This window comes from Grus americana (genome assembly GCF_028858705.1).
Source record: "Grus americana isolate bGruAme1 chromosome 32 unlocalized genomic scaffold, bGruAme1.mat SUPER_32_unloc_5, whole genome shotgun sequence".
In the NCBI taxonomy this organism is placed as follows: Eukaryota; Metazoa; Chordata; class Aves; order Gruiformes; family Gruidae; genus Grus; species Grus americana.
Window position 1 is genome coordinate 18463 of NW_026561316.1, and position 23599 is coordinate 42061.

The window sequence follows — 23599 nt, forward strand, 5'->3', positions numbered from 1 at the left end:
TCCCCTCCTCGCCCCTGGGTGCAATTTCCATCCTGGCTTTTGGAGCAGCGCTGGCTCTGCCCGATGCCCAGGCGAGTCCTGGGGCTGCCCCCGGGCTGTGCTCTGCTGAAAGGCACCCTCCCTGCCCGTCCCACCTTGCTTTCCTGCCTACGGGGTCTCTCAGGGCCCCCCAAATCCTGCCCCCCCTGGAGCAGGTGCTGCTGCAGGAGCCCCAGCAGCAGCTGGAAGCAGCTGTGGGCGTTGGGGGACCCAGTTTGGGGTTCAGATGGCAGCGAGGATGGGTGAGGAGTGCTGTTTGTTGGGGCACTGCCACCTCGGGTTCCTTTGGCTCGCCCTTTCTGAGCTGGGGAACCCTGTTTGTGGAGGTTTCTGCCATGGGGACAGGCTCTTCTCTCCCTCCCCCTGGTTTCTTCCTAATTCCTTTCTTGTTTTTTTCTCCTTTACCTAACTTAGCTCTCGCACCGCTACGCTTCCTCTCCGCCTTTGCCTCTGTCAAGGATGACAGTGCAGCTAGAAGAGCCATAATCCCCCGCGTTAGAGCAGGCGCAGGCTGTGGTGAGTGAGGAGTGGGAAATGCAGGAGCACATCCCCATTTTTGAGGTGCTTTTTTTTTTTTCCCCCCACTGGGGCAAGGTCACTCAGGCTTTTTGGCTGCAGCGCCTCTAGAATTACCTCGGTGGATGATGCGGCAGCCATCACAGGCTGCCCTTCTCATCGCCACATTTCCGTTTTCATGCTGTTAACCCCAGCCACCCCCTTTCTCATAAGGGACAGGGCAAAATTTACCTGATAGGGCCTCAGAGCTCTTCAAAGGAAGGAAAAAGGGCTCTGAGCAATGTTTGTTTGCAGCATGATGGGGGTGGCTGTGGAAATAGGGTCTGCACTGAGCTGCTTTGAGCATGGTGATGGCTGGTGTGGGCAGCTCTCACCTGGCTGCTTTTGCAGCAATGCTTGCACATTGGTTTAGCTCACATTTCCCCCACCTGACTCTATTTTTCTTTTTTTTTCCCCCCCACACACACCACAGGGCTCCTGCCAGCATGGCCTGCAGTTCAACCTGCACTGGAGGCAGTGGGTTAAACTGGTCCCTTTAGAGCAGCCAGCATAGCTGAACATCCCCCTTCCCTGAGCTCCTTCCTGCTGCTGTTGCTGTCACAAAGAGGAACCCTGCTCAGCAGTGTGCTGGGGTGGCTGTTCCTAGCTGCAAAATTTAAAAAAAAAAAAAAAAAAAAAACAAAAAAAACCAGGTTAACGAGGCTCACATTGCAAGTCTGGAGTGGTTTTGCTCTCTAGAGAAACCCCTTTCTCCTAGATGGGAATAAATACCTGATGTTTGGATGGGTCAGTAGGTCCAGAAGCATCTGCCTGCTCTTCTGGCAGGCTGGCTCTTGCCTCGCTGGGGTTGGAAGATCCTTTTCTGGGGTTTTTCAGCCCGCGTGCAGAAAGAGATGAGCAGGTCTGCCAAACCAACCACTAAATGTCACCCGGTGCCTTTGTAGCTCTGTTTTCTATAACTTTGGGGTTGTGTTTCCTTTCCCACCTTTCCTGCCCTCCAATTAGTTTAGTCGCATCCCGGTTTCCAAAGGGACAATCTGAGTGTCTCTTGGAAGTGACTTCTTGAAGAGAAGGAGTGAAGGAAGACCAAATAGATTTCTTGAGTTGTTTGGAACATTTTCCGTCCTTTCCCCTCAAAGGGCTCATTTCTAACCCTTTGTGTCCAAAGAGACTCCCAGGCTTTTTGGCACTTGCTTGCTCCACAGAGCAGAGAAACAGTGGTGTGCTCCAAACCTGGGCTGAAAAAACACTGGGCTTACAGAGAAATTGGTAACAGGGAGCAGGTGGCGATGCTGGAATAGGTTTGGGTGGGGAGTGGCAGTGACCAAGGCTGGAAAACACCTTCCAAGTGCCTGAAGGGAGGAGGTAAGGGTGGAAAGGACCTGGTTTTGTTTTATTTGCTAAGAATCACAACTCTGACGATCCTACTAGGAATATTCTGGGAGATCGCAGAGTTAAAAGTGTCTTGTTTGGGAGACTTTAGTACCTTAGAAGAATATGGCTCAGCTTTGAGTAGAAAAGGCTTCTTGCTACTATCAGATGTTTCTTCCCTTGATGTGAGCTCATTTTCCCTGGCTTAATTCAGCAGAAGCTACGTCAAGTTTCACTTTTGGGCTGGCCGGCACGTCGAACGCTCTATTTTGCAATCTTACTCTGCATGCCGAGCGTTCGGAGGCTCGCGCTTCTCCTCGCAGACCTCTCACTTGGACAGGAGCTTGCAAAGCTGAGCTGGAGGAGTGAAAAACCTCAGAGAAATCAGATTTACTGACTGCTGGGTTGCCACCGTTCGAGCGAGGTGGTCCTCTCACCTCTCCTGCTATGGCTGGGGAAATTATTTATGCTGACCTGGATGTTGGTCCCGCAAAACGCTGCAGGGAACAGCATTCACTTCCTCAGCCCGACAGTAAGTGCATCGTGGGTTTTGGGGAGTTGTTTTCCTTGTTTTTTGGGGCTGGGGTTGTGTTGGGAGACTCCCACCCTCCGGGTGGTGCAGGGAGGGGAAGGGGCCCGTGGCTGCGGTGCTGTGCTAAGGGATCTCCTCCGCTGGTTGGGATCCCTTTGGTACTTTTGTCTTGAAAGGGCTGGAGGGTTTCTTTGAACCAGGGTCACCGTTTCAGTGTGAGCCCGGGACCTGTGATGCTTAAGGGCAGCTGACATCTTTAGATAGCCTGATCCACATCTCCATACTCCTGGTCCATCTTTCCTGCGCTTGCTGTGGTGTTTCACATCTCGTTTCCTTCTTCCTCTGCCTTATTGTGGCATTTCATGCTCTTTTCCTGCTGACTCTAGTTTTGGTGTCTAGCTTATGGGAAAAAAAAACCCAACAATCAAAAAACCACCATCAAAAGGTTCAATTCCTGTTCATCCCTCCTCTGGAAGGGACCTCTGCCTGGTGAGGACCTCTTCAGTCAACACGCTGCACCCTCTTTTTTGCAAGCATTCATGATTTCCACCAAGCACATCCCTTTTGATCTCAAAGAGCTGGGCAAAACCCAGCTCCTGCTGATACGAAGGTGGAACCAGATATTCTTCCTTAGCTGTTTTGTTCCTAGGTGGATAATGAACCTTAATCCCTTTGCTGGGCAAGGTGAGCTCTGGCTTTGTCCAGGAGCATCGTCCTGCCTCCTTCTCATGGAACAAGAGCCGAGGAGAGATGGGCTTCGCCCAGCCTCAAGCTCTGCAGCGAGGAGTCTACCTCCAGGCTTCCTTGAGCAGGATGGGGCTGTCCGACCCTGCTCAGATGAAGTCTGCTTGGAGAGCTCGGTCCATCCAGGTTCAGCAGTTAATGTATAATGGCTTTATAACATCCAGGCAACTCCCGATTCTTGGAGTCTTGGATGTCTGGGTAAAACCTCATCACGAGTAACTTTGCCCCAGTCCCAGTGGGATCAGTGTGAAACACAGGAGGGCGGCAGCGGTGAATCGCGGATGATCGAAGAAAGCTTTTGAACAACCAGCAGAACCACCACTGAGGGGTTTTGGGGAGAAAATAGCCCAAATCTGCACTGCAGATCTGGCTTGCCTGCTGTGTGAGTGGGGCAGTGGTTTTTCTCCTGACAACTCTTTCCCTCGCAGGATCGGGCTGTCCCCAGCGGTACCGAACTGCTCTCTGGGCCAGCTGTCTCGGAAACCTCCTCCTCGGAGTGGCGGTGTTAGCGATGGGACTTTGGCGTGAGTAGCTCTGTGTGCTGGCACGGGGACAGCCGAAGGACAGTCCAAAGCAGGGAGGGGGTCCCTGCACTGGGGGTGCTTGTGTAGGCAGCAAATCTGCTTTTTTATGATCTGCATTGGCTGCTGCACCTCAGTGCAAGGTGTGGGGAAGTGGGTTTTGGTCAGAATTTCTTAGCGCTGATAGGTGGAGGAGACTTGGCTATTTTGGTAGTCAATGAGGGGAAACCACTGGAAACTTCTCAGCTGTGGTAGAGTTACAATTTGACACCCTGTGGCTGAGCTCAGGGTGATGCAGAGCTCTGCTGAAATTAGTCTTGTGCCTGGGGTGATGTTGCTGGTGGTATCTCACGCCGCCCTGACCCACAGCACCCCCAGACCATGCCAAGCAGGTGGGAGACTGATGGATCTTGGTGAGGAGATCTGATGGATCTTGTGCTGCAGGTGAATTTGAACTCTGGGGATGGATCTGCCAGGGTTTTGGCACAGGGGTATGGAGGAAGGAGCAGAGGGATCAGGCTCGAGCTTCCCTGAGCACCGTGCCCTCCATGGGGCCAAGACATGGAAAACGCGGCTGATGCTTTCAGGATGTGGGAGCAATTTTGGGCGCAAGCTGCGAGCCGAGGCACGGTGGCTTTGTAGGGATCTGCTGTCCCTGTTGCAGGGTGGATCTGGGGCCCAGTCCCCCTCCCCTGCTCCATCCTTCCCTTGCAGTTTCAGTTTTCCACCAGCAGTTGGGGAACTCAGGAAGCCACAGAAACGTGAGCGGGAACGTAGGAGATGGCAACACCACCCTGGAGAAAGGCTGCTTGGAGCTGAGGAAAAGTCTCTGCTTGTCACAGTTGCAAGGTAACTGCCCTGGCCGTCAGGTTTCCCAGCAACTTTGAGCACCCCCAGACTGGAGAACCAAGCGAAGTTGAGGGCGTCCCCGTGTTCCTGGGGAGCAAACAGGACTTAAACACTTGTCCTTTTTGGATGGGCAGGGGACAAGGTGGCTTCTTGATGGCTGAACATGGCCCTGACTGTCTTTCAGAGGGTGAGGGGTGCAAGCTCTGCCCCACGGGCTGGATGCTGCACGGGAGCAAGTGTTACTGGGTTACCGACATGATCAAGTCGTGGAGCAAGAGCCAGGACGACTGCAGGAATCGGGGGGCCGAGCTGGTGATGCCGGGGGACCAGGAAGAGCTGGTAAAGGGACCGATGGCATCGGGGCCGTGGGACGGGTCCCAGGGCTGCACCCGAGGGGCCGGTGGCACCTGAAGAAGGGTTCAGGGCTCGCCCAGAAATCTGGGCTCAGCACCCAGCCCTGTGCCTGAGCATCCAGGGCGCCTTTGCCAGCGTCAGAGGGTGGGGGACATCGGTGGGGCTCGTTCCTGGGACGGGGGCTGTGCGGGGACGGGCTGGAGCGGGTTTGGGGATGGCACGCTGGCATCACCGCCTGCCCTCTGCCCCGCTCCAGGCTTTCCTAAACAAAATCCTGCAGAAACCCAAACGCTACTTCTGGATCGGCCTCTCCATCCCCTCCGCCGGGAAGGGCTGGACCTGGCTGAACGGCTCCCGCCTGGACCAGAGCCGGTGAGTGAGTGTTTTGGGGAGGGATGGGTGTTGGGGTGGGCACCTCCACCGTCACCCGAGGGACCCTGGTGCTGTGACGTGGGCTCCCTCCTGCACCCGCAGGTTCCCGTTGAGCCCCTGGGATGAAGGCAGAAGGTGCGGGGTGCTGAGGGGGGACAGGATCGTCTCCGAAAACTGCAGCTCGGGATTGCAGGGGATCTGCCAGAAAGAAGCCACCCAGCTCTGAGCCGGGGGGGCCACAAGCTGGTCTGTGGCCGGGAGAGACGCTCGGGGACGGGCCACGATCAGGCCCTCGGTGGGGGAATACGGGAGCTGTTGTGCAACGACCAGATTAATAATGCGCAAATTAATAATGACATTAGCTGGGCTCTGTTGTGTGGTGTTTTCAAGCAAGTTTGTTAACGGGGGAGGCTGGAAAGTGCATCCTTCTGTACCAGATAAACTTCCCGCCCTTGTGCCCGTCCCTTTCTGCCCACCAGCACTTACCCCTGGACCTGCCTCACCCTTCCAGGGCTCCAGGGCACACACCAGGGCCCCCCTCCGACCCCCTGGGGAGGTGCCTTTGGGATTTCTACCCGTGCCAGCGTCCCCTTCAATCTTCCTCCTGGACCGTCCTCATCCTCAGGTTGTGCTTTCACCCCAGGCACAGCACAAGTAACCCAGGAGGTGGCCCGTACCCGGAAGGGACTGACAGACGGCAGAGGAGAGGGATGCTTGTGGCAGCATTGCAAAGGCAGAGAGGAAGTGCAGCGGTGAGAGCGTTAGGGTTAAAAAGGAAAAAAAGAGGGCAGGGGATTAAAAAAAGCAACCCCAAACTAAACCCCTAGCAAGCGAGCTCGCCACAAGGCAGTACTCGGTCCAGAATCCAAGGAGGGCAAACAGCCGGACCCTACTGAGCTGAGCGGAGGTGGGGACAGGGGACACGGGGACGGGTGCAAGTCTAAGCCACGGCTGCCACATGGTGGTGATGGCGGAAGAGCCGAGAGCCTTTCCCTACAGCGTAACCTCCAAAACCAGGGTTTCCCCAGCTCAGAGCAAGCGTGGAAGCTCGGTGGGACTGCCCCGTGGCATTGCGCCGCCTCCCGTCCTCGCTGCGTGAACACAGCTGTCTGAACTGGGACGCGTGAGGATGGATGGACTGGGAGCACTGGGAAGGGGCCATTTGCGGCAGCCCTGACGCCCGCCCTTCCGCGTCGCTGTGCCATCGCTGCCTTCGCAGGGGATGCGGTGAGGATTCTTCACCCACCATGAAGCACAAGCCGGGGTGAAAGCTTCACGGAAAGGGGGTGGGAGAGCGTCATGCGGTGGGAGGTTTGGGCTGGACCTGGGTGAAGTGAGTTTGGACTTGAGCTTAATTCTCGATTCCAGAGATCGCTGTGCTCAATCCAAGCGAGAGGGGAATTCTCGAGCGGGGAAACCGTACAATGACTTGCTGAAACTGTTAGTGCTGCTCGAGCTCATGCCTTTACCTGGCCTCATCTCCTAGTGTGGTGTATTACAGCATGGAAAAAACAAACGAGCTTTCCAGGTCGCTAACGATCACGCTAGCTGTAAAGATGGAGCAGAGAAACCGCTCTTGATGCTGATCATATCTAAGCAATGGCTTCATGACTCGCTCCTGCTGTACCCCAAAAGAATCCAACCTGGGGGCGTCTTGTAAACACCAGCGGGTATAAACGTGCAGTCCCCTCGTTAACACGTACTAACTCACAGCAGGCGCTGCGGCGGGATTTTACTGCGGATGTCGGCCCGCAAAGCCAGCCGTGTGCCGGGCTGCGTGTCCAGCAGCGGGTCGAGGGGGGGATTCTGCCCCTCTGCTCCGCTCTGGGGAGACCCCCCCGCAGTGCCGCGTCCAGCTCGGGGGTCCCCAGGACAAGCTGCTCTCCCCCTGGAGCGGGTGCTGCTGCAGGAGCCCCAGAGCAGCTGGAAGCAGCCGTGGGCGTTGGGGACGAACCCGACCGGGACGGAGAGTGAACAAACCTCGCCGTGTCCCCGCTGAGAGGGGTCACGCGGCGGAAGTTTTCCTTAGCAAAGGAGCAGATCGAGACGCAGCCCTGCGCTTCGTATTGGCTGTCTCTCCCGCCACTCTCTCCTACCTGAGCGCTGATTGGTCGGAGCAGTGGGCGGAGCTGTTCTCGTTTCTCTCTGTGCCACTCGGTGTTTGGAGCTGGCTGAGGCGGCGGCGGCAGAGGTAGGGGAGAAAGAGAGAGCGAGAGAACGAGAGAGCGGGGAGCAGCCGTGGTGAGGGGAGCTTGGCGGGCTCTTCGTCCCCTCGGCGCTCCCCGTGTCCGCCATTTCCCAGAGCGGCTGTCTCTGGTCCCCTGCTGTCCCCTCAGGGCCGTGGGTCGGAAGGAGCCTGTTCCCCCGCAGCTGCGGCTGGGTTTCATTTCTCTCTAGGACAGGAGGGGCGCTGCGGAGCCTGGCCCGGCCCTGCCTGGCCCTGCGGCTGCCCAAGAGGCCCAGCCCGTACCCCCGTAGGGGTACCCAGCTTGTACGGTGTTTGTGTGAACTTCCCCCCAACCCCTTTTCTGTGGGAGTTGGTGGTTTCCTCCCCCCGAGGCCCTTTTGGGGAGCAGCTGCTCGTGGTTCTCCCGGCAGGGAGCTGGCCCCTTGTCATGAACAAAACCAGCAACAACGTCGGTGGTTTTTGAAAGGCTGCAGGCGCTGCCAGGGCAGGGGCTGCTTTGTACAACGTGCGCAAGCAGCTCTGGGGGGAACAGTCCCGTCCCCTTGTGCCAGCTGAGCCCGTTTTGCAGCTTTCTGTGCCAGCAGCTGGCAGTTTGCAGGCGTTGGCATTTGTGGTGGAGCGGGGGGGGGCTGAGGGGTGGGCAGGGGGGTGCCCCCAGCCAGCGAGTGCCTTGCGGCCGGTGTGGGCAGGGTGCTGGGCAGGGTGCTGGCTCTGCCGGGGACCGAGGGTCGGTCCCTGAGCTCGGTGATGCTGCGTGCTGGGGACAGGCTGCAGTGTCAGGGGGGAGCAGGGACAGGGCAGGACTGTGCTGGTGTTTCAAACCAAGTGCTGACAGCTGTCAGGCCACAGAATTAAGCGTCCCTGATCTGCTGCATCAGTGCCATGTGCTCTGCAACCTCCCAACAGGACAACAACAGCTGTGGTGGTAAAGCTGCATCCCAGCTGCTCGAAACAGCCTTTGCACCGGTATTATGTCCTGGAGCAAGACACTGCTTGTTGCGAGCAAGGTGATACCACATCTCACAAAGGGAGGGGAACAGAATCTGCCCCAATGAGGGATGTGGAGAACCCCTGGGTCCCAGGATGAAGGGGCATCCCCCCACCCAGAGGTGCCTGGGCATAGAGGCACACACAGAAGAGCTCTGGGTGAGTGCAGGGCCACCGCTGTGGGCTGTAGGGAGGGCACAATGTCTCGGTGGTGGTGTCACCCCAGGAGGCCTGGGGCTGGCAAGTGTGAGGCTTCTTCCAGCTGTCTGGGAAAGGCCTGGTCTTGTGCTCAGTTCCCATCGGGTGGTCTGTAGCAGCCCCCCCCCCCACACACACACATCTCCATCTGTCTGGCAGCTCTCCTGCTGCAGGCTGTCCCCTGGGGTTCCCTCCTGCGTTCCCTGGGCAGCTCGTGTTGGGGACGGCAGGGATGCGAGGGCCGTGCCTGCTCTGGGACAGCGCCGTCCTCACTGCGAGTGGCTTTTTCCTCCTGCAGGCAGGTGCTGCGCTCTCCCTCCAGCGTATGGCCTGGTGGTGGCTGTGCTCGTGGCTGTGCTCGTGGCTGTGATCCTGGCTTTGGCCATTGCTCTTGCTGTACAGTCGGGTAAGGGAGGAGCGGCTGCCTCCGTCCTGCCCCTGGGCACAGAACCGTGTGCCTGCTCCCTCTCGTTCCCTGGCAGCAAATTGGGGATCCCTGTGGGGGGAGCCCGGGGCTGCCTCCTTCCCTGCCCCACGCAGCTGTGTCCCCTGCTCCCTGTGGAGGGGAATCCTCTGACCTTCTTCCCTTCTCCTCTTCCCTCCACAGCAGGCAGACGTGAAGGTCATCTAGCTCCGGTGCTGGGTTGTCCTGACAACTGGGTTGGGTACCGCGACGTCTGCTACTACCTCTCGACGGAGGAGGGGAGCTGGGTGTGGAGCCAGGAGCGGTGCTCCTCACACGGGGCCTCGCTGGCTGTGCTCCAGAGGGAGTGGGAAATGGTGAGTGGGGGGCTGTTGTGGCTGCAGGGTGGGGGTGTGAAGGAAGGGGGGTTCCTGGGTTGGGTGCAGACCCTGGGTGTGGAGCCCGGGGCTGGTGAGCTCGTTCAGAAGCGCTGGAGTCTGTTGGAGCAGCCGTTGGGAGGGAGCTGCTGCCATCCCAGGGGCAGTGGTGGTGGTGGTGGTGCAGGGCTGGGGCTGCCTGCCAGGCTGGCAGGGACCTGCGTGGGGCCGGGACAGTGAGTGGCGTGGGGCCAGCAGCAGCTCCTGAGTGTTGGCTTCTCTCTTTCCTACCCAGGAGTTTCTCTCGCGCCTCAAAGGCAAAGATGATTTCTGGCTTGGGCTGCGGAGACAGGGCGAACGCCTGGAGTGGGTGGATGGCAGCAGCTTCACCCAGACGTGAGTCCCGTGTGTAGACGGTCCTGCAGTGGGACGGGCAGGGGCCTGGTGGGACGTGTCTGCTGGGACTGTCCCTTGCAGGCAGCCCTTGTCCCCTCCCGGTGCCTGCAAGGGACAAACATTATCCCAGCGGTACCAGCGGTGTCATTGCTTCCTGTTGCAGGATCCTGGTGCGGGGCCAAGGAGCGTGTCTGTATTTGAATGACAATGCTTTAGTGAGTACAAGCTGCTCACAGCAACGGCCATATATGTGCAGCAAGCACTATGCTCAGAGGTGACAGAGAGAGGACTTCTCCGTGCTGAGCACTCACAGCTTCACCTCGTCCGCCAGCGCAGGCAGGGACTGGCCAGGTGGGGAGGCAAGCACAGAGCCCCGACGTGAGCAGGGGTGTGCGAGGGCCGCTGAGGGAGGTTTCAGTCCAGGCAGCCCTTTTGGGGCTGGCACCTTTGGCCTGGGAGCAGGGGCTCGACGTTTACAGTTTGGAGGCTGGACACTGGTTGGCAGTGAGAGGGCGTAGGGATGTTCTTGCCTCAGCTGCTGGTTCGGGGTGCTCCTGGTCTCGGTAACAACTCGCTGCCAGGTCTCAGGGAGCTGAACCTGCAGGAAGAGGAGACATCGTGGAAGCTGACGTGTGCCTGGCTGGGCTGGGACCTCAAGCACGGAACAAGTGGTTTTTCTCCTTGTGTGACCACCCCAGAACTCTTTCTTCTCGTGCGATTCAGTCACACCCGCTTTTGTGCGGTAGGGACAGAGCTCGAGCAGCTGCTGCCAGAGGAGATGGGCGCAGAGCTCTGCGGAGTTCCCTGGCACAGAGCTGGGCGGCTCTGGTGTGTCAGCTGTGCTGTTACTCCTATTTTAGTACTCTGCTGTGCATTAAACCATTGTAAATTCCCAGGAGTGTCCCTTCTATTCCCGAAGGCACCTGTTGAAGGCAGCCCTGTCCCTTCCCCTCCTCGCCCCTGGGTGCAATTTCCATCCTGGCTTTTGGAGCAGCGCTGGCTCTGCCCGATGCCCAGGCGAGTCCTGGGGCTGCCCCCGGGCTGTGCTCTGCTGAAAGGCACCCTCCCTGCCCGTCCCACCTTGCTTTCCTGCCTACGGGGTCTCTCAGGGCCCCCCAAATCCTGCCCCCCCTGGAGCAGGTGCTGCTGCAGGAGCCCCAGCAGCAGCTGGAAGCAGCTGTGGGCGTTGGGGACCCAGTTTGGGGTTCAGATGGCAGCGAGGATGGGTGAGGAGTGCTGTTTGTTGGGGCACTGCCACCTCGGGTTCCTTTGGCTCGCCCTTTCTGAGCTGGGGAACCCTGTTTGTGGAGGTTTCTGCCATGGGGACAGGCTCTTCTCTCCCTCCCCTGGTTTCTTCCTAATTCCTTTCTTGTTTTTTTCTCCTTTACCTAACTTAGCTCTCGCACCGCTACGCTTCCTCTCCGCCTTTGCCTCTGTCAAGGATGACAGTGCAGCTAGAAGAGCCATAATCCCCCGCGTTAGAGCAGGCGCAGGCTGTGGTGAGTGAGGAGTGGGAAATGCAGGAGCACATCCCCATTTTTGAGGTGCCTTTTTTTTTTTCCCCCCACTGGGGCAAGGTCACTCAGGCTTTTTGGCTGCAGCGCCTCTAGAATTACCTCGGTGGATGATGCGGCAGCCATCACAGGCTGCCCTTCTCATCGCCACATTTCCGTTTTCATGCTGTTAACCCCAGCCACCCCCTTTCTCATAAGGGACAGGGCAAAATTTACCTGATAGGGCCTCAGAGCTCTTCAAAGGAAGGAAAAAGGGCTCTGAGCAATGTTTGTTTGCAGCATGATGGGGGTGGCTGTGGAAATAGGGTCTGCACTGAGCTGCTTTGAGCATGGTGATGGCTGGTGTGGGCAGCTCTCACCTGGCTGCTTTTGCAGCAATGCTTGCACATTGGTTTAGCTCACATTTCCCCCACCTGACTCTATTTTTCTTTTTTTTTCCTCCCCCCACACACCACAGGGCTCCTGCCAGCATGGCCTGCAGTTCAACCTGCACTGGAGGCAGTGGGTTAAACTGGTCCCTTTAGAGCAGCCAGCATAGCTGAACATCCCCCTTCCCTGAGCTCCTTCCTGCTGCTGTTGCTGTCACAAAGAGGAACCCTGCTCAGCAGTGTGCTGGGGTGGCTGTTCCTAGCTGCAAAATTTAAAAAAAAAAAAAAAAAAAAAACAACAAAAAACCAGGTTAACGAGGCTCACATTGCAAGTCTGGAGTGGTTTTGCTCTCTAGAGAAACCCCTTTCTCCTAGATGGGAATAAATACCTGATGTTTGGATGGGTCAGTAGGTCCAGAAGCATCTGCCTGCTCTTCTGGCAGGCTGGCTCTTGCCTCGCTGGGGTTGGAAGATCCTTTTCTGGGGTTTTTTCAGCCCGCGTGCAGAAAGAGATGAGCAGGTCTGCCAAACCAACCACTAAATGTCACCCGGTGCCTTTGTAGCTCTGTTTTCTATAACTTTGGGGTTGTGTTTCCTTTCCCACCTTTCCTGCCCTCCAATTAGTTTAGTCGCATCCCGGTTTCCAAAGGGACAATCTGAGTGTCTCTTGGAAGTGACTTCTTGAAGAGAAGGAGTGAAGGAAGACCAAATAGATTTCTTGAGTTGTTTGGAACATTTTCCGTCCTTTCCCCTCAAAGGGCTCATTTCTAACCCTTTGTGTCCAAAGAGACTCCCAGGCTTTTTGGCACTTGCTTGCTCCACAGAGCAGAGAAACAGTGGTGTGCTCCAAACCTGGGCTGAAAAAACACTGGGCTTACAGAGAAATTGGTAACAGGGAGCAGGTGGCGATGCTGGAATAGGTTTGGGTGGGGAGTGGCAGTGACCAAGGCTGGAAAACACCTTCCAAGTGCCTGAAGGGAGGAGGTAAGGGTGGAAAGGACCTGGTTTTGTTTTATTTGCTAAGAATCACAACTCTGACGATCCTACTAGGAATATTCTGGGAGATCGCAGAGTTAAAAGTGTCTTGTTTGGGAGACTTTAGTACCTTAGAAGAATATGGCTCAGCTTTGAGTAGAAAAGGCTTCTTGCTACTATCAGATGTTTCTTCCCTTGATGTGAGCTCATTTTCCCTGGCTTAATTCAGCAGAAGCTACGTCAAGTTTCACTTTTGGGCTGGCCGGCACGTCGAACGCTCTATTTTGCAATCTTACTCTGCATGCCGAGCGTTCGGAGGCTCGCGCTTCTCCTCGCAGACCTCTCACTTGGACAGGAGCTTGCAAAGCTGAGCTGGAGGAGTGAAAAACCTCAGAGAAATCAGATTTACTGACTGCTGGGTTGCCACCGTTCGAGCGAGGTGGTCCTCTCACCTCTCCTGCTATGGCTGGGGAAATTATTTATGCTGACCTGGATGTTGGTCCCGCAAAACGCTGCAGGGAACAGCATTCACTTCCTCAGCCCGACAGTAAGTGCATCGTGGGTTTTGGGGAGTTGTTTTCCTTGTTTTTTGGGGCTGGGGTTGTGTTGGGAGACTCCCACCCTCCGGGTGGTGCAGGGAGGGGAAGGGGCCCGTGGCTGCGGTGCTGTGCTAAGGGATCTCCTCCGCTGGTTGGGATCCCTTTGGTACTTTTGTCTTGAAAGGGCTGGAGGGTTTCTTTGAACCAGGGTCACCGTTTCAGTGTGAGCCCGGGACCTGTGATGCTTAAGGGCAGCTGACATCTTTAGATAGCCTGATCCACATCTCCATACTCCTGGTCCATCTTTCCTGCGCTTGCTGTGGTGTTTCACATCTCGTTTCCTTCTTCCTCTGCCTTATTGTGGCATTTCATGCTCTTTTCCTGCTGACTCTAGTTTTGGTGTCTAGCTTATGGGAAAAAAAACCCAACAATCAAAAAACCACCATCAAAAGGTTCAATTCCTGTTCATCCCTCCTCTGGAAGGGACCTCTGCCTGGTGAGGACCTCTTCAGTCAACACGCTGCACCCTCTTTTTTGCAAGCATTCATGATTTCCACCAAGCACATCCCTTTTGATCTCAAAGAGCTGGGCAAAACCCAGCTCCTGCTGATACGAAGGTGGAACCAGATATTCTTCCTTAGCTGTTTTGTTCCTAGGTGGATAATGAACCTTAATCCCTTTGCTGGGCAAGGTGAGCTCTGGCTTTGTCCAGGAGCATCGTCCTGCCTCCTTCTCATGGAACAAGAGCCGAGGAGAGATGGGCTTCGCCCAGCCTCAAGCTCTGCAGCGAGGAGTCTACCTCCAGGCTTCCTTGAGCAGGATGGGGCTGTCCGACCCTGCTCAGATGAAGTCTGCTTGGAGAGCTCGGTCCATCCAGGTTCAGCAGTTAATGTATAATGGCTTTATAACATCCAGGCAACTCCCGATTCTTGGAGTCTTGGATGTCTGGGTAAAACCTCATCACGAGTAACTTTGCCCCAGTCCCAGTGGGATCAGTGTGAAACACAGGAGGGCGGCAGCGGTGAATCGCGGATGATCGAAGAAAGCTTTTGAACAACCAGCAGAACCACCACTGAGGGGTTTTGGGGAGAAAATAGCCCAAATCTGCACTGCAGATCTGGCTTGCCTGCTGTGTGAGTGGGGCAGTGGTTTTTCTCCTGACAACTCTTTCCCTCGCAGGATCGGGCTGTCCCCAGCGGTACCGAACTGCTCTCTGGGCCAGCTGTCTCGGAAACCTCCTCCTCGGAGTGGCGGTGTTAGCGATGGGACTTTGGCGTGAGTAGCTCTGTGTGCTGGCACGGGGACAGCCGAAGGACAGTCCAAAGCAGGGAGGGGGTCCCTGCACTGGGGGTGCTTGTGTAGGCAGCAAATCTGCTTTTTTATGATCTGCATTGGCTGCTGCACCTCAGTGCAAGGTGTGGGGAAGTGGGTTTTGGTCAGAATTTCTTAGCGCTGATAGGTGGAGGAGACTTGGCTATTTTGGTAGTCAATGAGGGGAAACCACTGGAAACTTCTCAGCTGTGGTAGAGTTACAATTTGACACCCTGTGGCTGAGCTCAGGGTGATGCAGAGCTCTGCTGAAATTAGTCTTGTGCCTGGGGTGATGTTGCTGGTGGTATCTCACGCCGCCCTGACCCACAGCACCCCCAGACCATGCCAAGCAGGTGGGAGACTGATGGATCTTGGTGAGGAGATCTGATGGATCTTGTGCTGCAGGTGAATTTGAACTCTGGGGATGGATCTGCCAGGGTTTTGGCACAGGGGTATGGAGGAAGGAGCAGAGGGATCAGGCTCGAGCTTCCCTGAGCACCGTGCCCTCCATGGGGCCAAGACATGGAAAACGCGGCTGATGCTTTCAGGATGTGGGAGCAATTTTGGGCGCAAGCTGCGAGCCGAGGCACGGTGGCTTTGTAGGGATCTGCTGTCCCTGTTGCAGGGTGGATCTGGGGCCCAGTCCCCCTCCCCTGCTCCATCCTTCCCTTGCAGTTTCAGTTTTCCACCAGCAGTTGGGGAACTCAGGAAGCCACAGAAACGTGAGCGGGAACGTAGGAGATGGCAACACCACCCTGGAGAAAGGCTGCTTGGAGCTGAGGAAAAGTCTCTGCTTGTCACAGTTGCAAGGTAACTGCCCTGGCCGTCAGGTTTCCCAGCAACTTTGAGCACCCCCAGACTGGAGAACCAAGCGAAGTTGAGGGCGTCCCCGTGTTCCTGGGGAGCAAACAGGACTTAAACACTTGTCCTTTTTGGATGGGCAGGGGACAAGGTGGCTTCTTGATGGCTGAACATGGCCCTGACTGTCTTTCAGAGGGTGAGGGGTGCAAGCTCTGCCCCACGGGCTGGATGCTGCACGGGAGCAAGTGTTACTGGGTTACCGACATGATCAAGTCGTGGAGCAAGAGCCAGGACGACTGCAGGAATCGGGGGGCCGAGCTGGTGATGCCGGGGGACCAGGAAGAGCTGGTAAAGGGACCGATGGCATCGGGGCCGTGGGACGGGTCCCAGGGCTGCACCCGAGGGGCCGGTGGCACCTGAAGAAGGGTTCAGGGCTCGCCCAGAAATCTGGGCTCAGCACCCAGCCCTGTGCCTGAGCATCCAGGGCGCCTTTGCCAGCGTCAGAGGGTGGGGGACATCGGTGGGGCTCGTTCCTGGGACGGGGGCTGTGCGGGGACGGGCTGGAGCGGGTTTGGGGATGGCACGCTGGCATCACCGCCTGCCCTCTGCCCCGCTCCAGGCTTTCCTAAACAAAATCCTGCAGAAACCCAAACGCTACTTCTGGATCGGCCTCTCCATCCCCTCCGCCGGGAAGGGCTGGACCTGGCTGAACGGCTCCCGCCTGGACCAGAGCCGGTGAGTGAGTGTTTTGGGGAGGGATGGGTGTTGGGGTGGGCACCTCCACCGTCACCCGAGGGACCCTGGTGCTGTGACGTGGGCTCCCTCCTGCACCCGCAGGTTCCCGTTGAGCCCCTGGGATGAAGGCAGAAGGTGCGGGGTGCTGAGGGGGGACAGGATCATCTCCGAAAACTGCACCTCGGGATTGCAGGGGATCTGCCAGAAAGAAGCCACCCAGCTCTGAGCCGGGGGGGCCACAAGCTGGTCTGTGGCCGGGAGAGACGCTCGGGGACGGGCCACGATCAGGCCCTCGGTGGGGGAATACGGGAGCTGTTGTGCAACGACCAGATTAATAATGCGCAAATTAATAATGACATTAGCTGGGCTCTGTTGTGTGGTGTTTTCAAGCAAGTTTGTTAACGGGGGAGGCTGGAAAGTGCATCCTTCTGTACCAGATAAACTTCCCGCCCTTGTGCCCGTCCCTTTCTGCCCACCAGCACTTACCCCTGGACCTGCCTCACCCTTCCAGGGCTCCAGGGCACACACCAGGGCCCCCCTCCGACCCCCTGGGGAGGTGCCTTTGGGATTTCTACCCGTGCCAGCGTCCCCTTCAATCTTCCTCCTGGACCGTCCTCATCCTCAGGTTGTGCTTTCACCCCAGGCACAGCACAAGTAACCCAGGAGGTGGCCCGTACCCGGAAGGGACTGACAGACGGCAGAGGAGAGGGATGCTTGTGGCAGCATTGCAAAGGCAGAGAGGAAGTGCAGCGGTGAGAGCGTTAGGGTTAAAAAGGAAAAAAAGAGGGCAGGGGATTAAAAAAAGCAACCCCAAACTAAACCCCTAGCAAGCGAGCTCGCCACAAGGCAGTACTCGGTCCAGAATCCAAGGAGGGCAAACAGCCGGACCCTACTGAGCTGAGCGGAGGTGGGGACAGGGGACACGGGGACGGGTGCAAGTCTAAGCCACGGCTGCCACATGGTGGTGATGGCGGAAGAGCCGAGAGCCTTTCCCTACAGCGTAACCTCCAAAACCAGGGTTTCCCCAGCTCAGAGCAAGCGTGGAAGCTCGGTGGGACTGCCCCGTGGCATTGCGCCGCCTCCCGTCCTCGCTGCGTGAACACAGCTGTCTGAACTGGGACGCGTGAGGATGGATGGACTGGGAGCACTGGGAAGGGGCCATTTGCGGCAGCCCTGACGCCCGCCCTTCCGCGTCGCTGTGCCATCGCTGCCTTCGCAGGGGATGCGGTGAGGATTCTTCACCCACCATGAAGCACAAGCCGGGGTGAAAGCTTCACGGAAAGGGGGTGGGAGAGCGTCATGCGGTGGGAGGTTTGGGCTGGACCTGGGTGAAGTGAGTTTGGACTTGAGCTTAATTCTCGATTCCAGAGATCGCTGTGCTCAATCCAAGCGAGAGGGGAATTCTCGAGCGGGGAAACCGTACAATGACTTGCTGAAACTGTTAGTGCTGCTCGAGCTCATGCCTTTACCTGGCCTCATCTCCTAGTGTGGTGTATTACAGCATGGAAAAAACAAACGAGCTTTCCAGGTCGCTAACGATCACGCTAGCTGTAAAGATGGAGCAGAGAAACCGCTCTTGATGCTGATCATATCTAAGCAATGGCTTCATGACTCGCTCCTGCTGTACCCCAAAAGAATCCAACCTGGGGGCGTCTTGTAAACACCAGCGGGTATAAACGTGCAGTCCCCTCGTTAACACGTACTAACTCACAGCAGGCGCTGCGGCGGGATTTTACTGCGGATGTCGGCCCGCAAAGCCAGCCGTGTGCCGGGCTGCGTGTCCAGCAGCGGGTCGAGGGGGGGATTCTGCCCCTCTGCTCCGCTCTGGGGACCCCCCCGCAGTGCCGCGTCCAGCTCGGGGGTCCCCAGGACAAGCTGCTCTCCCCCTGGAGCGGGTGCTGCTGCAGGAGCCCCAGAGCAGCTGGAAGCAGCCGTGGGCGTTGGGGACGAACCCGACCGGGACGGAGAGTGAACAAACCTCGCCGTGTCCCCGCTGAGAGGGGTCACGCGGCGGAAGTTTTCCTTAGCAAAGGAGCAGATCGAGACGCAGCCCTGCGCTTCGTATTGGCTGTCTCTCCCGCCACTCTCTCCTACCTGAGCGCTGATTGGTCGGAGCAGTGGGCGGAGCTGTTCTCGTTTCTCTCTGTGCCACTCGGTGTTTGGAGCTGGCTGAGGCGGCGGCGGCAGAGGTAGGGGAGAAAGAGGAGAGCGAGAGAACGAGAGAGCGGGGAGCAGCCGTGGTGAGGGGAGCTTGGCGGGCTCTTCGTCCCCTCGGCGCTCCCCGTGTCCGCCATTTCCCAGAGCGGCTGTCTCTGGTCCCCTGCTGTCCCCTCAGGGCCGTGGGTCGGAAGGAGCCTGTTCCCCCGCAGCTGCGGCTGGGTTTCATTTCTCTCTAGGACAGGAGGGGCGCTGCGGAGCCTGGCCCGGCCCTGCCTGGCCCTGCGGCTGCCCAAGAGGCCCAGCCCGTACCCCCGTAGGGGTACCCAGAGTTGTACGGTGTTTGTGTCAACGCCCCCCGCCCAGTTCCCCCAACCCCTTTTCTGTGGGAGTTGGTGGTTTCCTCCCCCCGAGGCCCTTTTGGGGAGCAGCTGCTCGTGGTTCTCCCGGCAGGGAGCTGGCCCCTTGTCATGAACAAAACCAGCAACAACGTCGGTGGTTTTTGAAAGGCTGCAGGCGCTGCCAGGGCAGGGGCTGCTTTGTACAACGTGCGCAAGCAGCTCTGGGGGGAACAGTCCCGTCCCCTTGTGCCAGCTGAGCCCGTTTTGCAGCCGGATGCAGTGAGGTTTCTTCACCCACCACCCAGGTTGGGTTTCTCCCTACCACCCACAGCTGCTTCTGGGGCTCCTGCAGCAGCACCTTCTGGGGGGGGGATCAGGATTAGGGGAAGCCCGAGAGCCCCGTGCGCAGCTTTGCACGAGCAAGCACGCTTCTGCGCAAGACATGCGCGCGTCCCCGAGCTCTTCCCCTTGCCTTGGACGCTTCCTCTCCCCAGAGCTCGGTGATGCTGCGTGCTGGGGACAGGCTGCAGTGTCAGGGGGGAGCAGGGACAGGGCAGGACTGTGCTGGTGTTTCAAACCAAGTGCTGACAGCTGTCAGGCCACAGAATTAAGCGTCCCTGATCTGCTGCATCAGTGCCATGTGCTCTGCAACTTCCCAACAGGACAACAACAGCTGTGGTGGTAAAGCTGCATCCCACCTGCCTCGAAACAGCCTTTGCCACCGGTATTATGTCCTGGGAGCAAGACACTGCTTGTTGCGAGCAAGGTGATACCACATCTCGGTTTCCCTTGGGACAAAGGGGGGAACAGAATCTGCCCAATGATGAGGATGTGGAGAACCCCCTGGGTCCCAGGATGAAGGGGCATCCCCCACCCAGAGGTGCCTGGGCATAGAGGCAAAAGGACACACAGAAGAGCTCTGGGTGAGTGCAGGGCCACCGCTGTGGGCTGTAGGGAGGGCACAATGTCTCGGTGGTGGTGTCACCCCAGGAGGCCTGGGGCTGGCAAGTGTGAGGCTTCTTCCAGCTGTCTGGGAAAGGCCTGGTCTTGTGCTCAGTTCCCATCGGGTGGTCTGTAGCAGCCCCCCCCCACACACACCACATCTCCATCTGTCTGGCAGCTCTCCTGCTGCAGGCTGTCCCCTGGGGTTCCCTCCTGCGTTCCCTGGGCAGCTCGTGTTGGGGACGGCAGGGATGCGAGGGCCGTGCCTGCTCTGGGACAGCGCCGTCCTCACTGCGAGTGGCTTTTTCCTCCTGCAGGCAGGTGCTGCGCTCTCCCTCCAGCGTATGGCCTGGTGGTGGCTGTGCTCGTGGCTGTGCTCGTGGCTGTGATCCTGGCTTTGGCCATTGCTCTTGCTGTACAGTCGGGTAAGGGAGGAGCGGCTGCCTCCGTCCTGCCCCTGGGCACAGAACCGTGTGCCTGCTCCCTCTCGTTCCCTGGCAGCAAATTGGGGATCCCTGTGGGGGGAGCCCGGGGCTGCCTCCTTCCCTGCCCCACGCAGCTGTGTCCCCTGCTCCCTGTGGAGGGGAATCCTCTGACCTTCTTCCCTTCTCCTCTTCCCTCCACAGCAGGCAGACGTGAAGGTCATCTAGCTCCGGTGCTGGGTTGTCCTGACAACTGGGTTGGGTACCGCGACGTCTGCTACTACCTCTCGACGGAGGAGGAGGGGGGGCTGGGTGTGGAGCCAGGAGCGGTGCTCCTCACACGGGGGCCTCGCTGGCTGTGCTCCAGAGGGAGTGGGAAATGGTGAGTGGGGGGCTGTTGTGGCTGCAGGGTGGGGGTGTGAAGGAAGGGGGGTTCCTGGGTTGGGTGCAGACCCTGGGTGTGGAGCCCGGGGCTGGTGAGCTCGTTCAGAAGCGCTGGAGTCTGTTGGAGCAGCCGTTGGGAGGGAGCTGCTGCCATCCCAGGGGCAGTGGTGGTGGTGGTGGTGCAGGGCTGGGGCTGCCTGCCAGGCTGGCAGGGACCTGCGTGGGCCGGGACAGTGAGTGGCGTGGGGCCAGCAGCAGCTCCTGAGTGTTGGCTTCTCTCTTTCCTACCCAGGAGTTTCTCTCGCGCCTCAAAGGCAAAGATGATTTCTGGCTTGGGCTGCGGAGACAGGGCGAACGCCTGGAGTGGGTGGATGGCAGCAGCTTCACCCAGACGTGAGTCCCGTGTGGAGACGGTCCTGCAGTGGGACGGGCAGGGGCCTGGTGGGACGTGTCTGCTGGGACTGTCCCTTGCAGGCAGCCCTTGTCCCCTCCCGGTGCCTGCAAGGGACAACATTATCCCACGATGGGTACCAGCGGTGTCATTGCTTCCTGTTGCAGGATCCTGGTGCGGGGCCAAGGAGCGTGTCTGTATTTGAATGACAATGCTTTAGTGAGTACAAGCTGCTCACAGCAACGGCCATATATGTGCAGCAAGCACTATGCTCAGAGGTGACAGAGAGAGGACCTTCTCGTGCTGAGCACTCACAGCTTCACCTCGTCCGCCAGCGCAGGCAGGGACTGGCCAGGTGGGGAGGCAAGCACAGAGCCCCGACGTGAGCAGGGGTGTGCGAGGGCCGCTGAGGGAGGTTTCAGTCCAGGCAGCCCTTTTGGGGCTGGCACCTTTGGCCTGGGAGCAGGGGCTCGACGTTTGGAGTTTGGAGGCTGGACACTGGTTGGCAGTGAGAGGGCGTAGGGATGTTCTTGCCTCAGCTGCTGGTTCGGGGTGCTCCTGGTCTCGGTAACAACTCGCTGCCAGGTCTCAGGGAGCTGAACCTGCAGGAAGAGGAGACATCGTGGAAGCTGACGTGTGCCTGGCTGGGCTGGGACCTCAAGCACGGAACAAGTGGTTTTTCTCCTTGTGTGACCACCCCAGAACTCTTTCTTCTCGTGCGATTCAGTCACACCCGCTTTTGTGCGGTAGGGACAGAGCTCGAGCAGCTGCTGCCAGAGGAGATGGGCGCAGAGCTCTGCGGAGTTCCCTGGCACAGAGCTGGGCGGCTCTGGTGTGTCAGCTGTGCTGTTACTCCTATTTTAGTACTCTGCTGTGCATTAAACCATTGTAAATTCCCAGGAGTGTCCCTTCTATTCCCGAAGGCACCTGTTGAAGGCAGCCCTGTCCCTTCCCCTCCTCGCCCCTGGGTGCAATTTCCATCCTGGCTTTTGGAGCAGCGCTGGCTCTGCCCGATGCCCAGGCGAGTCCTGGGGCTGCCCCCGGGCTGTGCTCTGCTGAAAGGCACCCTCCCTGCCCGTCCCACCTTGCTTTCCTGCCTACGGGGTCTCTCAGGGCCCCCCAAATCCTGCCCCCCCTGGAGCAGGTGCTGCTGCAGGAGCCCCAGCAGCAGCTGGAAGCAGCTGTGGGCGTTGGGGACCCAGTTTGGGGTTCAGATGGCAGCGAGGATGGGTGAGGAGTGCTGTTTGTTGGGGCACTGCCACCTCGGGTTCCTTTGGCTCGCCCTTTCTGAGCTGGGGAACCCTGTTTGTGGAGGTTTCTGCCATGGGGACAGGCTCTTCTCTCCCTCCCCTGGTTTCTTCCTAATTCCTTTCTTGTTTTTTTCTCCTTTACCTAACTTAGCTCTCGCACCGCTACGCTTCCTCTCCGCCTTTGCCTCTGTCAAGGATGACAGTGCAGCTAGAAGAGCCATAATCCCCCGCGTTAGAGCAGGCGCAGGCTGTGGTGAGTGAGGAGTGGGAAATGCAGGAGCACATCCCCATTTTTGAGGTGCCTTTTTTTTTTCCCCCCACTGGGGCAAGGTCACTCAGGCTTTTTGGCTGCAGCGCCTCTAGAATTACCTCGGTGGATGATGCGGCAGCCATCACAGGCTGCCCTTCTCATCGCCACATTTCCGTTTTCATGCTGTTAACCCCAGCCACCCCCTTTCTCATAAGGGACAGGGCAAAATTTACCTGATAGGGCCTCAGAGCTCTTCAAAGGAAGGAAAAAGGGCTCTGAGCAATGTTTGTTTGCAGCATGATGGGGGTGGCTGTGGAAATAGGGTCTGCACTGAGCTGCTTTGAGCATGGTGATGGCTGGTGTGGGCAGCTCTCACCTGGCTGCTTTTGCAGCAATGCTTGCACATTGGTTTAGCTCACATTTCCCCCACCTGACTCTATTTTTCTTTTTTTTTCCTCCCCCCACACACCACAGGGCTCCTGCCAGCATGGCCTGCAGTTCAACCTGCACTGGAGGCAGTGGGTTAAACTGGTCCCTTTAGAGCAGCCAGCATAGCTGAACATCCCCCTTCCCTGAGCTCCTTCCTGCTGCTGTTGCTGTCACAAAGAGGAACCCTGCTCAGCAGTGTGCTGGGGTGGCTGTTCCTAGCTGCAAAATTTAAAAAAAAAAAAAAAAAAAACAACAAAAAACCAGGTTAACGAGGCTCACATTGCAAGTCTGGAGTGGTTTTGCTCTCTAGAGAAACCCCTTTCTCCTAGATGGGAATAAATACCTGATGTTTGGATGGGTCAGTAGGTCCAGAAGCATCTGCCTGCTCTTCTGGCAGGCTGGCTCTTGCCTCGCTGGGGTTGGAAGATCCTTTTCTGGGGTTTTTCAGCCCGCGTGCAGAAAGAGATGAGCAGGTCTGCCAAACCAACCACTAAATGTCACCCGGTGCCTTTTTAGCTCTGTTTTCTATAACTTTGGGGTTGTGTTTCCTTTCCCACCTTTCCTGCCCTCCAATTAGTTTAGTCGCATCCCGGTTTCCAAAGGGACAATCTGAGTGTCTCTTGGAAGTGACTTCTTGAAGAGAAGGAGTGAAGGAAGACCAAATAGATTTCTTGAGTTGTTTGGAACATTTTCCGTCCTTTCCCCTCAAAGGGCTCATTTCTAACCCTTTGTGTCCAAAGAGACTCCCAGGCTTTTTGGCACTTGCTTGCTCCACAGAGCAGAGAAACAGTGGTGTGCTCCAAACCTGGGCTGAAAAAACACTGGGCTTACAGAGAAATTGGTAACAGGGAGCAGGTGGCGATGCTGGAATAGGTTTGGGTGGGGAGTGGCAGTGACCAAGGCTGGAAAACACCTTCCAAGTGCCTGAAGGGAGGAGGTAAGG

General features: G+C 57.7%; 3 protein-coding genes and 1 pseudogene across 3 annotated transcripts; all 4 read left to right on the plus strand.

Moving 5' to 3' along the window:
* The first annotated feature begins 1250 nt into the window (after positions 1-1250).
* Positions 1251-6199, plus strand: LOC129200132 (killer cell lectin-like receptor subfamily B member 1A). The gene is made up of 6 exons (XM_054811397.1): positions 1251-2458; positions 3631-3726; positions 4438-4572; positions 4757-4911; positions 5183-5298; positions 5401-6199. The coding sequence occupies exons 1-6, from the start codon at positions 2374-2376 to the stop codon at positions 5522-5524; spliced, it is 711 nt and encodes a 236-aa protein (XP_054667372.1). The 5' UTR covers positions 1251-2373; the 3' UTR covers positions 5525-6199.
* Positions 6200-8569: 2370 nt separating this feature from the next.
* On the plus strand, positions 8570-10137 carry LOC129200130 (killer cell lectin-like receptor subfamily G member 2). The gene is made up of 4 exons (XM_054811396.1): positions 8570-9077; positions 9279-9451; positions 9747-9847; positions 10011-10137. Exons 1-4 carry the CDS (start codon positions 8570-8572, stop codon positions 10123-10125), a joined length of 897 nt encoding a protein of 298 aa, XP_054667371.1. The 3' UTR covers positions 10126-10137.
* A 2108-nt stretch (positions 10138-12245) lies between these two features.
* Positions 12246-16991, plus strand: LOC129200133 (killer cell lectin-like receptor subfamily B member 1A). Its single transcript, XM_054811398.1, has 6 exons — positions 12246-13251; positions 14423-14518; positions 15230-15364; positions 15549-15703; positions 15975-16090; positions 16193-16991. Exons 1-6 carry the CDS (start codon positions 13167-13169, stop codon positions 16314-16316), a joined length of 711 nt encoding a protein of 236 aa, XP_054667373.1. The 5' UTR covers positions 12246-13166; the 3' UTR covers positions 16317-16991.
* A 66-nt stretch (positions 16992-17057) lies between these two features.
* LOC129200131 (C-type lectin domain family 2 member B-like) lies at positions 17058-21027 on the plus strand (annotated as a pseudogene).
* Positions 21028-23599: the final 2572 nt, after the last annotated feature.

Coding starts and splice junctions, on each gene's coding strand:
- LOC129200132 (XM_054811397.1), top strand. CDS start 2,374: ATGGCTGGGGAAATTATTTATGCTGACCTGGATGTTGGTCCCGCAAAA. Junction 4,573..4,756: donor CTGCTTGTCACAGTTGCAAG/GTAACTGCCCTG, acceptor ACTGTCTTTCAG/AGGGTGAGGGGTGCAAGCTC. Junction 5,299..5,400: donor TCCCGCCTGGACCAGAGCCG/GTGAGTGAGTGT, acceptor CTGCACCCGCAG/GTTCCCGTTGAGCCCCTGGG.
- LOC129200130 (XM_054811396.1), top strand. CDS start 8,570: ATGAAGGGGCATCCCCCCACCCAGAGGTGCCTGGGCATAGAGGCACAC. Junction 9,078..9,278: donor TGCTCTTGCTGTACAGTCGG/GTAAGGGAGGAG, acceptor TTCCCTCCACAG/CAGGCAGACGTGAAGGTCAT. Junction 9,848..10,010: donor GGCAGCAGCTTCACCCAGAC/GTGAGTCCCGTG, acceptor TTCCTGTTGCAG/GATCCTGGTGCGGGGCCAAG.
- LOC129200133 (XM_054811398.1), top strand. CDS start 13,167: ATGGCTGGGGAAATTATTTATGCTGACCTGGATGTTGGTCCCGCAAAA. Junction 13,252..14,422: donor TTCACTTCCTCAGCCCGACA/GTAAGTGCATCG, acceptor TTTCCCTCGCAG/GATCGGGCTGTCCCCAGCGG. Junction 15,704..15,974: donor CGGGGGACCAGGAAGAGCTG/GTAAAGGGACCG, acceptor GCCCCGCTCCAG/GCTTTCCTAAACAAAATCCT.